The 15,965-nt window shown below is 40.7% G+C and overlaps 1 protein-coding gene across 5 annotated transcripts in view; it reads left to right on the top strand.

Annotated features, from left to right (window-relative positions):
- The window catches only part of ZNF827 (zinc finger protein 827), a 169,197-nt gene that overhangs the window by 51,044 nt on the left and 102,188 nt on the right, over positions 1-15,965 (top strand). For all 5 annotated transcript variants that reach the window (XM_041738082.1, XM_041738083.1, XM_041738085.1 and 2 more), the window contains exon 5: positions 13,397-13,630. In XM_041738082.1, the coding sequence (XP_041594016.1) occupies positions 13,397-13,630 (234 nt within the window). The remainder of the gene's footprint in view (positions 1-13,396; positions 13,631-15,965) is intronic.

Genomic DNA, 15,965 nt, shown 5'->3' on the forward strand with positions numbered 1-15,965 from the left:
ATGCCAGGGCCCAGGGTCACTCCCAGAAGTTAGGATTTAATTGGCCTAGGAAAGGGCCTAGGCATTGGCATTTTCTTTAAAATCCTCAAATGATTCTAATGTGCAGCCGGGACTCAAGCCCACTGATGTGGAATATGAAGTTGGTACCTGATACAGTTTTTTTCAGTAAAGCTATGGTTTTGTGGTGTTTTTTTGGTTTTGGTTTTGTTTTTTTTTTCAGTGAAGCCCTCTTTCCTTCTTTTCTATCTCAGATCACAAAAAGGGGCCTGGTGGGTGGTGTGAGATGAGTCTGAGGCATTCCCCATAGGTCAAAGTTGACATAAATAAGAGGCCTGGGTGACTCATGGCCACTGAGCCCCTTGTTTTTCCTCGTGGGGCCTCATGACAGGATAATTAGAAGAAGCATCTTTGTGTTCTCCAGTTAGAACCAGAAAGTCTCAAGACTTATCTAGAGCATCAAGGAGCTAGGAGTGTCATCATTAGATGCCTTAAAAGTTGTTTGCAACAGCCTTTACATCATTTCTCTTCTTCAAAGCTACACTTTTCAAGATACAAAATTTAATTCTAACTCTCCACATTGTAACCAAGCAGTTGACAGAAACTTGGCACCTCAGTTATAGGCTGGGAATATCTTTTTGTCCCTGGTTTTCCAAAATAAAAGATACAAGTCATTTTGACTATTTTTAATTTGGAAACTGGCAAAAAAAAATTTCATACTGTCTCCCACATTATATTAATTTTGTAAAATGGAGTCCAAAATAATTTTAACTAGGAGAGAAGGCATGTTTAAGGCAGTGACTTACAAATGGGTACAGGCTAAATTGTTGCTGATATATGAGGAGCTCTGCTATAAAATAGCAGAGGCTTTCTTGTATAAATGCAGGTGAGTTGGTGAATGTGTTTGTGTACTATCTTGCAGTTTCCTGCAGGCCTTTGTTCTTCTGCTTCTATCTATTTCACACAGTTTTCTGCCCTATCCTGTGAAGGCTTTGTGTGCACTGCTGGAGAAGGAGTGGTAAGATGCTTGGTAAACCAGGTAGTCCTTTTTGCCTGGTGGTTCTGATTGGCTTTCTGTAAAACATCTTTACAAATGAGCCTTCTTGTAAGTAAATGCCATCCTTGTGCCAGTCATGTCATAAGATTTCAGCGCCAGTAGCCAGGGGCTCCCACTTCCCTTCTCTAAAAGTGCCTTCCCCAGTGGTTTTATTTTTAAGAGTCTTCCTTTATGCCTTCCTTCAGTTGGTGCTTCTTTTTATTTCATGTTTACTTTTTTTTTTTAAGATTTTTTTTTTAAAGTAATGTTTACACCCAACGTGGGGCTCGAACTTACAACTCTGAGATCAAGAGCTGTCCACTCCACTGACTAAACCAGCCAGGCCCCTTGGCTCTTTTTTTTAACTGTGCTCTGCTTTTCTCATGCTTGGCACTCACCTGCTTATTGACCGAAATTCCTGGTGTCAAAAGCTACATTTAGGGCCGTATACGTATAGGTGGCTTGAATGCCCTTTTGAAACCTTGGATTTTATTGACCCTAGTGGTGATTCATATGAGAGAGAGAGGGTGACTCCTGTTTTTCAGTGACTTGCTATTCTATGAGACAAGGACTGATCAGAGTTACAAAAGAAGAGGTGACATTACAAGAAAATGAGGCCTGGAGTTATACACATGCAGACTGAAACTTCTGTAGAGACTTCATGACGTCTACTCATTGTTTCTTATTTTTCCTTAACAATCGCTCACATAGTGCTTACTCTGTGCCATTTAACTCATTTGAACATAAGCATTCTATATGTACATAGTATGAGGATTCCCATTTTACAGGTGGAAACCAAGAAACAGAGGCTAAGAGACTTGCCCATGCTGCTACTAGGTGGCAGAGCTGGGATTCTAATCCAAGGGGCCTGGTCCAACATTCCCTCCCCTAGGCTGCCTGTACCTCAAATCACAAAACAAGGGGACAGAGCAACTGAACTTGGCTCTGTTTTTTTTTTTTTAAAGATTTTATTTATTTATTTATTTATTCATGAGAGACACACAGAGAGAGGCAGAAACAGAGGCAGAGGGAGAAGTGGGCTCCCCGTGGGGAGCCCAATATGGGACTCCATCCCAGGACCCTGGGATCACGGCCTGAGCCAAAGGCAGACGCTCAACCACTGAGCCACCTAGGTGTTCCTTGTTTGCTGGTGTGTAGTTACAGTCCCCAGGACGGAGCCATTCTGACTGCTGTATGTTAGACACCTTTGAAAGTTGCATTCTTTTAGGCTTTTCAGGAATTACTTAGTGCAAACACTAATAACAGTAAGGCCGACTAATATTTTTTTTTTAAGATTTTATTTATTTATTCACCACACACACACACACACACACACACACACAGAGAGGCAGAGACACAGGTAGAGGGAGAAACAGGCTCCATGCAGGGAGCCCAATGTGGGACTCGATCCCGGGACTCCAGGATCACGCCCTGGGCGGAAGACGGCACTGAACTGCTGGGCCACCTGGGCTGCCCCCAACTAATATTTCTGTAGGGCATTAGAGTGTATGGCATTTTCCTAAATACATCATCTCATGACAAGCATGTAGACAAAGACCAAGACTCAAAGAGATTAGTTGTAAAAGAGTCACAACTAGAATCCAGGTCTTTTTTTTCCCTCGCAGTGTTGGATGGAATATACCTAGCTGTTCTAGAATTGCTCTGAGACTAATTTTTTATCTTGACAGATTCCTGGGAAAATTTATCAAAGCCTATTTCTGCAAATCTGAATCCAAGCCATTTTCTTCCTTCCCTCAGAAGTACATTGTCTTCTACTTGTTGCCCTTTATTACTATTGTTACTACTTCTACTACTTACTAATTAAATGTGTCTACAGAGAGCCAAGTCGCTGAGCCCACAACTTCATGTTTCTCCAGTAACCCTCTTAAAAGCCCGAAGGGGGTCAATAATATTAAACCTATTTTACAGATGAGGAAGTTGAGGCTTAAAAGGTTTTAGCTACACAGGAGAGAGCAAAGATTCATCTCTGCCGAACTGCAAAGCCTTGGCTCATGACCACTTAATTAGCTATTACTTAATTTTTTTTCTCAGTTGAGCGAACTGTCTTTTGACCTCCGTCTGCTTCACTGTTTATTTTCCTTGGCTCCAAACCATGGCATCATTTCTAATGCATGCTAATTCAGTCACTAATCTGGTTAAATTCTTTGTGTCTTGAAAATATATCCATCCCTCCACGTGCAGCCTCTCCTGGCCATCAGCTCACACCTAGGCAGCTTGCCTTCTTAGCTCCCTCCCTGGTGCCTTCTCCACCCTGGCCTCCCCACCCAGGCCCTCCAACTCATTCTAACAACTCTTCTTCTAATATGTCTTGCATTAGATATGCCTCTGCCTGGCTCCTTTCTCCAGAGGAACCATATCCTCACTGCTCTCCAGAAAAATGTTGACAGTCTTCACCAGCTCATATATATACCCTCTCATTGCTGTTCTCTGCCTTCATTCATGTTCTAGGGGTCTGGTAATTTGATGGTGGAATTCCCTGTTATCGTTCTCTTGTTAGGAAAGAAATGGGGGGGGGGGTGGAATAAGAACTTTTCAAAAAAGAATAATAATGTTCTTAAAACTAAATTAACTATTTATTCATAAGAGACACAGAGGACACACAGGCAGAGGGAGAAGTGGGCTCCCTGTGCGGAGCCCGATATGGGACTCCATCCCAGGACCCCGGAATCACGGCCTGAGCCAAAGGCAAATGCTCAACTGCTGAGCCACCGAGGCATCCTTAAATTTTAATTCTCCTCTGAACCACCCAGTGGTTCTGTATCTTTGTAGAGAATTTCTAGCAATGTAGGGACCCATTCCTGTCTTCCTCCTACTGTTTGCCCCATGCAAATGCTGGTCATCCTTCAAAGAATATTTTGGTTCCGATTTCTTTAGCAAAACCTTTTCCTGTTTTCTGGTCTTTACAGCCAACCCTCTCATCGCCCTCTATGAATTCTGGTGATACTTAGAGTCTTTATCACCCAGGTTGGTGGTTATATTATTGCATAGTTCATTTGATTGCTTGTGTAAGATTAATTTTGTCTCTTGAACTATTTCAAGTTGCTATGGTGTGCGTGTGGGGGGCAGATAATGTTTCTCTTGTAACATCTTTATCTTTATAGCATCCACAGTGCATTCCACAACAAATTATAAAAAGATATTCCATTAGTCATATTCTGGAAGTCAAGTTTTCTGAGGTTGTGATATTACTTCACTTAGGAAAGATTTGCAAATTTGCAGCTAGCTTCTTAGTATTATAACAAAGAAGATGGAGCAGAGTGGTAATCTGTGGAAAGTAAGCAGGCTGTTCAAAGAGAGGCTTGATGGCTGTGAGTCCCTTGGTGTCTTCTTATGTCCCATGTTCCAGGCCCTCAGCTGGGAGGGTCAAATCTAGGAACTGGAGTCCATCACACAGTTAAGTAAAAAAACCACTCCACAGTGTAGCAGCTCAAAATAATAGCCATTGACTTAGTTTATGATTTTGTAGATTGGCATTTGGGGCATGGTTTGATTAGGGTGCTTCTTCGAGTCTCTCCAGGCTAACTCATCTATCTAAGGTACGTTGCCACATGGGCTGGGGCCAGCCTGGTCTAGGATAGCCTCAGCTAGGGATGGCTTCTCCCTGTTCTCCATGGTCTGTTATCTTCAGTGGGCTAACCCAGGCTCATTCACATGACAGCTGGGCAGGGTTCCAAAGGAGAGAGCAGAAGTGCATGAGGCCTCTGGAGGCTAGACTGAGAACTGGCCCCAAGACCATTTTGACCACCTTCTACTGAGCAAAGCAAGTCACGACTCCAGCCAAGATTCAGGGAGTGGGAAAATGCACCCCACCTCTATTTTTTTATAAAGAATTTATTTATTTATTTATTTATTTATTTACTTACTTATTTATTTATGAGAGACACAGAGAGAGAGAGAGAAGCAGAGAGACGGGCAGAGGAAGAAGCAGGCTCCATGCAGGGAGCCCCAAGTGGGACTCGATCCCGGTTCTCCAGGATCACGCCCTGGACTGAAGGCAGTGCCAAACCACTTAGCCACCCGGGCTGCTCTGCACTCCACCTCTTGACGGGAGTTGCTGCAAAGTCACATGACAAGGGATGGGGCTTCAGGAAGGGGAATAGTTATGGCTTTTTTTTTTTTTTTTTTTTTTAAGTAAGCTCTACTCCCAATATAGGGCTTGAACTTCCAATCCCAAGGTCAAGAGTCACATGCTATACTGACTGAGCCAGCCAGGCACCCCCTATCCTGGCCATTTTATAGTCTACTACAGCCCAGAGCTCTTCAGACTCTCTGGGTGTTCCACAATGTCAAAAATAATTTAAAAACTGATGTATAAACCAGAATGTCAGCATGGTAATTTAGAATGACAAGTGTAACAATCAAGAGGAGATGTCATTTGGGGCAGATGGTCACCAACTTCCCTGAAGAGTGTTGGAAATATATTATCCAATCTTTAGGTTTTCTTTTTTCTAGTCTCAAATCACTTCATGCTGTTCATACATAAAAATCACTTCACTGCTGTTCATACATTTCATTCTTTGTACGTGTTAATAGAATGAATTTAAAATACAGCTTTCTTTCACATTTACTCATGACTTGATTGGTTTTCCCGGACTTGTCCTTCCTGCTTTTGACAAGGGAGATATCCTGTCTGTTAAGCGGATTACTGCAGAGCTACTTTTGCTCATTATGTGTTGATTTGCTAGTTTAGTTCATGGAGGAAAACCTTATTTATTTATTTTACAGTTCTTGAGGCACTGCTCATTGTTAATACCCTTGACCCTGCCCTGTTTTGTTTTTCCTTCGTCACTGTGTGTACAGTGGTAGTAGCTGTCATAGGGGACCTGTGTGGTCCTGATTTGGGGACATTGATACCGAAATGTGTCCAAAGATAAGCCCAGGTGGGGCCTACTGAGAAATAGGAGATGGCTCAAACTTCACCAAACATTAATTATAAAACTACTTAAGGCATTGAGTAGCTTACCTTATTAGAAAGCAAGATTTAAAAATATTTAGCTCATGTTTTAAATGTTCTATTTGAATATAATATGCTTAACATCTAAAAACAGTGTTCCACTATGATTAATTATTATTTAACTACATCTTGGTTTTCCTTATACTTTTATAAGGTAATTTATTTTTCTCTCACCTAAAGCACATCAGGTTTTCAAATAACCCCTGGTCCTGCCAGATCATACGTACTCACATATACTTACAAGGGAACTTGGGTGGTTATTTGTAATATGGGGAGTTGAGCTCTGATTTTGGTTCCATCATTAATGAGCTGTGTGATTTTAAATAGGTCGTATCATTCTCTGAGCCTCTGATTACTTATCGTGATATAAGGAAAGTAAAAATAATGGTTTTCACTCCATTTTTTTACACGATAAATTCATTTTGTCAAACATGATCCTAAGGGCCGACTCAATATATAAAACACAGAGAATGTGTATTTTTTAATATAACTTTATTTTTTAAGTTCACATTTATTGCATTTACTTACTCAAAAAGTCCAGCAATCAGAGCAGAGTTGCTATTTGATAAGCACAGAGCATGGAATTAGCGTTATGATGGGGTGGGGGGGTCATATAGCAGCATAAACCTCTAGTGTATTTCTACATTAATTTTGCTGATTGCAGTTTCCAGAAATACTACTTCCATGGGGATGTTGTGGTAAACAAGAATAGATTTTTAACAATTCACTTTGTATCTCAAGATGCCTTTAAATTTATTCAGGTGCTGGAAAGAAGGGTATAATAATGAAAAATTGTTGCTTCAAAGTTGACAACATTTAGCAACTTCCCTCATTCCTTGTCATTAGGCCAGAAGCAATTCAACACTTGCAATATGCAGTAAAGCCACCTGTAATTCCATATTAACTACTTCAATGTTGTTCCATTAACTGGTATTTGGAAATTTATTTACCCTCCTTAGTCTCAGATTTCTCAACTGCAAAATGGGGGTAATAATAGGGTTGCTGTGAGGATCAAATAAATTAATTCAAATAATTTAACACTTAGCATACCCCCTGGCCCCTATTAAGTGCATTATAAATGATAAACCCAGATAGACTTACATATCTGTGTCTGTCTGTCAGTCAGCCATGATGAGAAGCTTCACCAAAGCAGATACACTTGAACCCACCCTGGAATTTAACCCAAGGTAGTGGTTCTTAACCAGAGGTGTACCTTGGGCACAGCTGGCAGTGTCTAGAGAATTTTTTATTTCATGATCGGGCAGTACTGTTGGCAGCTAGTGGACAGAGGCAGTACTGTTTGTTGGCAGCTAGTGGACAGATGCTGCTAAACAGTGAATTATCCTGACCAAAAAGGTCAGTGGTGGTGATGTTGAGAAAGCCTGATACAAGGCATGCACATAGACTCTAGTAAGACCACAACTGTATAGTTGTACATGGACACACGTTCACAGGTTTAAATTTTTTGAAGGATCAGTGTATAGCCAACCACCTCCTTATTAATGACATATTACTAGAATTTTACTACTCCTATAATAACAGGAGGAACTTCATTACAAGTGATATGAGACTGAATTAACTTGTCAACACAAGTAAATATTAGTGGTGTCCATTCTAACACAGAAGAGAAGGTACATATTTTTATATTAAATTTTCAATTACTTTAAATGATCCTAAAAACTTAAATTTGAAACGAACATTTGTTGGGACCCTTTGAAGCTTATCCTAAGAGTCCCTGGAACACTGTTTGAAAACCACCAATCTCTAGGTCCAGGAGTCTTTGGCTCTGCCTTAGGGTGAGGTGGTAAATAAAATTCTTAATGGCCTACCTTTTTCATGTAGCATTTCAGCATTCACAAAATTGCTAGATTCTGAGCTGAAAGAGGGCTCTGTCTTATTAAATTCAAGGAAAGTGTCCCCTTCCTTCACCAGAGGGAACAGACAAAGCAGAGCAGAAGCAGTCATGGTAGGGCCCGTTCTTCTTCTTCTATGTTCTTAGTCAGATCTCCTTTCTACTGAAAAGGGTCATTTTGTGCCTCTTAGGGTGGTTAATGTCCCACCTTTCCCTTTCTCACTAATGAAGTCTGGTTCACTCCATATCACTTATTTTGAAAGCCCGTAGTCCAACTGCTTAGGATAGTATCTCTCTCCAAGGCACTTGGAGAGAAAAGAGAGAGGTTGGGTGCATTTTCAGCTAGAAACCCTGAAGTCTGTGTCTCTGTGATTTGGAGGGGTTGGTCTGTTAACCTCTTGGGACCCTAGTTCCCTCACTCATTAAGTGAAGATCGTATAGTAAAACCTATTTCCTGTGATTGATGGAAGGACCAGTTCCTGTTAACTATGCAAATGCTAGGTATGTGCATCATTCTTAAGGAAATTTAGAGAATAGTCGTAGGCAGAGGGGGCACTTAGAAGGCATATCAGTGTGAAACGATGATACTTTGCTCTAAGATGTTTTTTTTTTTTTAATTAATGAATACTCACCCATTAGAATTGAAAACTTGGAATCATTTTGTCCCAATGGCTTTCCCATACTAGCTTTTATCTTGCATCCTTTATAAATCCTCAAAAAGCTGATTTGTTTCCTTTAAATGGTGGCTCAGCTCCACTGAGTGCTTGAACTTACAGATATACATAATTTATAATCAAAGTGGCTCAGATCCTAAAATGTTTGGAACAAAGAGAGAAGGGGCCTCTTGATTAGTGGAGTTTCTTCACTGCATTAAAAATAGAGTATCTGGGGATGCCTGGGTGGCTCAGTGGTTGAGTGTCTGCCTTTGGCTCAGGGCGTGATCACAGAGTCCCAGGATCGAGTCCCACATGGGGCTCCATTCATGGAGCCTGCTTCTCCCTCTGCCTGTGTCTCTGCCTCTCTCTCTCTCTCAGTATCTCTTGTGAATAATAAATAAATAAAATCTTAAAAAAAAAAGTAGAGTATCTGGAAACCTCAAGATACATAAAGAGAAGTCAAGGTGAGGGCAGTGAAAGTCTTTTACGAATAGAGATCCATATGTGCTAAAATCTTTGTGTTAATCAGAATGAAGTAAAGACTAGGCAGTGAATTGTGATTGGTTCCTTTTTTTCTTAGCAGTTTCCCCAAAGAGAAAAGAAGAAATGTCTTTAATTTCACCCTTTACTGTAGAAAGAGAATGGGTTTTTTAAAAGTAAGATAAAAAACAAAAGTAAGATAACAAAAAACTATGGCAGTTATTCAATCATATTAATTTTAAAATATAGGCTTTATGTACCATTCTTAGTATAAATATTTCTAGTATTTAGACCTAGAGTGTTTGGGAAATTAAAACGTGGGCAAATGAGTATTTCCCACAGGTTTTTTGTGTGTGTGTGTGATCTCTTATTAGTTATTATTACATTTACCCAATTTATTACTAGTTTTATGTCATTTTTGATATTGTCAGAACAAAAACCACGTATGAGATACCTACAAATTTATAATCCAGCAACATACTAGTTTGCCTCTTGTTTTTCTATGTGTCTTACTGAAGTTCTGTTAAATCTGGGTTGTACTAACAATGCTAAAATTTTTTTCTTAAATCTTATGTAGCATGTATCGTGACTAATACTTCTAGATGCTACTTATATCTTTAGAAAGCATCAGCTTAAGGTTGCTCTCTCTAAAAATTGGGATTTGCTTCTAGGGCTTCAGTAGTTTCTTATCTTTTTCCTAGCCTCACCTTAGAATTTTAAAAAGTTTCAGGGACATCTGAGTGGCTTAGTGATTGAGGGTCTGCCTTTGGCTCAGGGTGTGATCCTGGGATAAGGGATCGAGTCCCGCATTGGGCTCCTCACATGGAGCTTGCTTTTCCCTCTGCCTGTGTCTCTGCCTCTCTTTCTGTCTCTCATGAGTAAATAAAATCTTTTTTTAAAAAAGAATTTTTTAAAGTTTCAAAATAAAAGATACAGAAGCATTTTAAAAAGTGCATAACTTAATATTATTGCTTCCCGAAGAGTCAAAGTTTCAGACTTAACAGAAACACACCACTTAATTACTCTGTTGTGACTAACTAGGATGCTTTTGGAAAAGGATTTTATATAAAGTGTTCTGGAAGAGAGGCATAGAGTGAGAGAAGCTTTAGGAGGTGGCCAGGAACCAGCCCCCTCTCAGGAAATGTTTGAAAGGGGAGAAGTATGCTAAATAAACAAAGTCCTCTTAGGAGCTACCTTCCTTGCTAAGGTCAGAAATATGTGCAGATTGCTCTAGAGACCATCATTGCTCTCTTTGGTTCAGATTCTATTGGCACTGTCCTCAAAGGGCCAAATTTTATTTTATTTTATTTTACTTCATTTTATTTATTTTTAATTTTTTAAAAGTAGTCTATGCATCCAATGTGGGACTCACACTCAAGACCCCAAGGTCAGTAGTCCCATGTTCTACTGACTGAGCCAACCAGGCATACCAAAGAGCCAGATTTTAGGTGCTTCTCTTGAAAATTGTCTGAACTCCTCCTTAGGTAATGTGGGAGTCCAAGTGAATGATTATCATAGACACCTCAGTAAGTGCTGTGCTGTAGATAGCAAAGCTTTTATCTCTAGGTCTTATTCCCAGTCTAAGGATCAGATCCAGGGAAAGCACTTCTGATTACCTTTGGTGGAATATTTTGGGATTTTACTTTTTGTTTCCCGTGGGTAATTGTGAAGCACCATCAGATGTCACTAATTTGTAGCCAACATATTTTATTCATTCCAAGATCTATATTGAGCGCTTACTATGTACCAGGCACTGTTCGAGGCCCTCAAGGTACATCAGTGTTGAAACAAAGATCATTGCCTTCTTGAAGCCTACTCTTGAGTTAAGGGAACAGATCATAATGGCTAACATAATAATAAGAAAGTTATACGGTATATATTGAGTCTGCTTGGGCTGCCATTAGAAAATACCAAAGACTTGGTGGCTTGAACAAAAGAAACTCACTGCTCACAGTTCAAGGCTGGAAGTCTGATTAAGGTGTTGGCAGGTTCGGTTTCTCCTGAGGCTTCTCTTTTTGGCTTGAAGATGGCCATCTTCTTGCTGTGTCCTCCCATGATCTTTCTTTTCTGTGCATGCATCCCTGGTGTCTCTGATAGGACATCAATCATACTGGATTACATCTCCCCCCTTTGTGGCCTCATTGAACCTTAATTACTTATTGCAGAATACAACCACATCCTGGGTTAGAGCTTGAACATAAGAATTGATGGGGGTGTAACTGGAGGGCATTATGCTGAACGAAATAAGTCAATCAGAGAAAAACAATTATCGTGTGGTTTCACTCCTATGTGGAATATAAGAAACAGTGCAGAGGATCATAGGGGAAGGCAGGGAAAACTGAATAGGAAGTCCTCAGAGGGAGACAAACCATGAGAGACTCTTAATTCTAGAAAACAAACTAAGGGGTGCTGGAGGGCAGGTGTGTGACGGGTACTAAGGAGGGCATATGATGTGATGAGCACTGGGTTGTTATATGCAACTGATAAATTATTGAACAGTACATCTGAAACCAAGTATATACTGTATGTTGGCTAATTGAATTTAAATTAAAAAAAAAAAGAATGGGGGGGGGCACAATTCAATCCTTAACCAGAAGTTATCAAGTGACAAGTATTTTGGAGCAAAAGGAGGATAAGAGTAAGGTAAGAGAGATTGGGAATACCATGGGATAGGAATTGCAGTTCTGGACAGGATGGTCAGGGTAGACTTCATTGAGAAGGCAGTGCTTGAAGGTCAATTTACAGTCAAGTGTTGTTATAGCACGGGGACCAGAAGTGGAGGAGTGGTATGGTGGAGGTAGGTAAAGGTAAAAATGGGTAAGGGACACAAGGTGGGCAGCTCTTGGAACTGCTCTGCATCTTTCTGGTGGTAAAAGTTCTAAAACTTCCAAAATTCCAAGCTGTCATCTTAGCCCTCCAGAGTCCAGTTTCTAATTATGCTGGTCTGTGTGAACTTGTGATTCCAGAATGTATACCCTTAGAGGGCACAAGGGAGAAAGGACTTTGTGCTTGAGTACTGGCCTAGGGTAGGTGGTGGACAACAGGTTAAAAGTGCTTGCTTTGGGGATTTGTTTTCATTCTTACTTGTTAAGCAGAAATGGGCTTCAGGCTCACTCTCATAAGTGTTACTAAGACTTCTGTATTAGGATGGATCTTCTTTCTTAAAAGACAAACACATCTAATACAACCAACCTGAAGTTTCTACTGCATGGCGCATTAAAGGGGAGCTAGATGCTTGGGAAAGTGGCCAGTGGTGGAAGAGGATGCTTGTCCTCCTCCTTGGTCTTTCCCTGGGAGCATACAGCTCAGTGGGTGAAGGCCTGATGCTATGGGGTAGCCAAGCCACAGAAGCCATCCCATAATAGGCCAGTTAGCTCTGCCCTGACCACACTCTCCACACGAACCAACCATGCTAAAAATGGAAAAAGGACATTAGTGGAAAAACTGGTGAAATCTGAATAAAATCTGGAGTTTAGATCATAGCAATGTGAATTTCTTAGTTCTGACAAATGCACCATGGTTATGTAAGATGTGAACATCAGAGAATGCGGGGTGAAGAATATATGGGAACTCCTTGAACCATCTTTGCAACTTCTTTATAAGCCTGAAACTAATTCAAAATAAAAGATTTTCCTTTTTAAAAATGCCCATTGTGAGGGGCACCTGTCTGGCTCAGTTGGTGGAGCATGCTACTCTTGATCTCAGGGTTGTGAGTTCGAGCCCCACATTGGGTGTGGAAATCACTTAAAAATAAAATCTTAGGGGGAAAAAAAGGCCCATCATGGACCCAAAGATGACTTGAGCTACAGATATGGCTTTATTCACTGTGACTGGGAAAACAGTTCCACATGTGTGCCCCAGGGTTCGTGGGTCAGGAGCATCCGTTCATAATAACGAGAATTGGAGTATCTCTAGTCTGAGCTTCTCTCTGGCAGATTCTTCATCACCTTACTACCCCATTCCAGGTTTTGGCTTTGGGTATTGCCTCTGACTCATGTTTATATTGAATATTTTATGGCAGAATAATTGCCTGAAAGCATTATTTTATAATAGGATTAAGTGGGGAGAAGGTTCATAGGTCAGGGAGGCAGCAGCATACACGGGAAATAAGATATTTAGGGAAACCAGAGAGAAAATGTCCACTTTGTAGAGGCAGCACTTCTTAAAAGATGATAGCTTCCGAAGATTCAGAAGCCCACATTCTTCAGAGTCCTGTGCTCATGGAGTGTACCGTATTTTTTTCTGCCCAGGTCCCAGCCTATTTTGATGAGGTTGTGGTCCCTCCTGCTGCTAGCACACTGTGATTGTGCATTCCGTATTTCATTAAGTCCGGGGCAGCTCAGAGGGGGAGTGGCCTTTTGTATATGTATATATATACAATGCCTTTCTTCTTTTGACAGCTGCGAATCAGAAGGAGCCCATGAATCTTAATTTTAAAGTGAAAGAGGAGCCTAAGGAAGAGGAGGCCTTAAGCGCCACTTTGCCTCGGTCCAGCTATGTGTTCAGCCCGGAATCGGAAGTGCCAGCCCCCAGCATCTCTGAAGACACCCTTAAGCCCCAGGAAGGGAAGGGGAATGTGCTAAGGCGGGATATGTCTGTCAAAGCAGCCTCTGAACTTCTCATGAAACTATCAGGTACTTGATTTATTCTAAAATATTCTAAAATATTCTGATCATTTCATTTGCAGCCAACTGGGCTGCTTCCTGCATGGGTTATAATTAGCCTAATGGCAGCAATATCACATTATTGAGACAAATTCAGGAATGATTGGATGACTTGCCTTACATTCCTGTGTTGTGTGTACGAGTTTGTTTGCGGATGTTGTCTGTGTACCTGTCTTGTTAAATACTGCCTTCTTTCCCTGGAAATTGTTGGGAAACACTGCTGCTTTCTAAGACGATGCAGGTCATAATCTTAAGTGGGTTCTAATGATATTCAAAGCATTTCTGCAAATTGATCAAAATACCTATTCTTTCTTAATAGAGCACCTTTCTTTCTTTCTTTTTTTTTTTTTTTTTAAAGATTTGTTCATGAGAAACACAGAGAGAAGAGAGAGAGGCAGAAACACAGGCAGAGGGAGAAGCAGGCTCCATGCAGGGAGCCTGATGAGACTCGATCCCGGGTCTCCAGGATCACACCCCGGGATGAAGGCAGCGCTAAATCACTGGGCCACTGGGGCTGCCTTTCTTTTTGTGTGTATTTATTCTGTATTCTTTAAGAACCATTAAACGTATTTTTAACTTAATAAGCAGTTGAGGTGGTGCTTGAAGTAATTAGCAATAAAATAGCAATAAGAGATTTTACGAAGAGAAAATGTCATAGTGGACTATTACAATAATTAATCCAAGTTCTTAACAATGAATGAATAATTTTTTAGTAGTTTCTAAATGTAATCCCAGCCTGTCGGAGGTTGGGAAATGGGTTATAATTTGAAATTCCTGTATTTTGGGTTCTTTTCCACACAGTGTCCCATCTGCCCCTTCAAAACAGATAAAAAATTTAGTGTCTTTTAAATTCAAAAGTATGGGGTGCCTGGGTGGCTCAGTGGTTGATCGTCTGCTTTGGTTCAGGTCAAGATCCCAGAATCCCAGGATCAAGACCCACATCAGGATCCTCGCAGGAAGTCTGCTTCTTCCTCTGCCTATGTGTCTACCTCTCTCTGTGTCTCTCATGAATAAATAAATAAAATCTTTTTTAAAAAAGTAAATTCAAAATATGACTTCCAGAGCATGGAATGAAGAATTGTATCAATAATATTAACCAGGCCATATCCCAGCCTCAGTTCACTAAAGGTGATTTTTTTTAGAAACTATTCAGAGTGCTAATATGAATGGAAAGCTGTTTTCAGTTTGCAGTTTGCTGTACTTGGAGGATGAAAGCAAGGGATACATTAGGGATACTCCTTCCCTGTAATCCTCTCAGCAATTCTGACTATTTCTAGTCGAACAGTAGGTTGGATAGTAAGAAATTAAGAGCGATTTACTTAGAGCCATTATTATGTCAGAACAGTTGAAATTCCTGTGTATGCCAGTTGGTGGGGTTAAGAATTCTTCCCTTTGATGTTAATTTAGAACGCACTGGAACTTCAAGGGAACATGATTTGGTATAGATAAAGCATACTACAGTTATTACATCCTTATTATAGCCCCATTTTTCTAAACTTCGCAATGATAGTGAAGCTTCTCTCTAGCAGATGGGAGGCCTAGCCAGACTGAGCTGATTGCTGAAAGCTGAAAGTTTAAAAATATGCTCAGGCCAACATATTTTCTTATACTTAAGCCCTCCTTCCTGTGTCAAAAGGTCTCAGTGAGGGCAGCCTGGGTGGCTCAGGAGTTTAGCGCCGCCTTCGGCCCAGGGTGTGATCCTAGAGACCCGGGATCAAGTCCCACATCAGGCTCCCTGCATGGAGCCTGCTTCTCCCTCTGCCTGTGTCTCTGCCTCTCTCTCTCTCTCTCTCTCTCTCTTTCTGTGTGTGCCTCCTCATGGATAAATAAATAAAATCTTAAAAAAAAAAAGGTCTCAGTGATATAGAACAATATGTCTGTTGTTTTTCCAAGCAATTCACAGGAGTCACATAGCTCTTTGATTCTTCTTCTGTAGCATAGACTTTCCCATTGCAGTGACCCTCTTCCAATGGTGACTCCTGTTAGTAGGCTCCTTGCATGTGCTATTTCTGTTTCAGAGGTGGCTGTGCCACCTGTATTGTGAGCAGAGAAAGATGGGATGGCACCAAAAGATAATATGCAAAAATGAGATTTCAGGGAAGATTTTCTTCAGGAAGACATTTTATCCTAATCCTTTTAGCCGATGTGATTTGGGACACTGAAGTATGAAATCATTTCCTAGATAATAATGAGATCCCTCAAATAGAATATGGCCATACAGCCATGCACATGTAGTGATATTTGTGGACAGCAATGGCTCTTTTAAATGTTGACTTTTGTTGAGTTTTTGTGCTGTGGGGTTCAA

Source organism: Vulpes lagopus, chromosome 23 (genome assembly GCF_018345385.1).
Source record: "Vulpes lagopus strain Blue_001 chromosome 23, ASM1834538v1, whole genome shotgun sequence".
NCBI lineage: Eukaryota > Metazoa > Chordata > Mammalia > Carnivora > Canidae > Vulpes > Vulpes lagopus.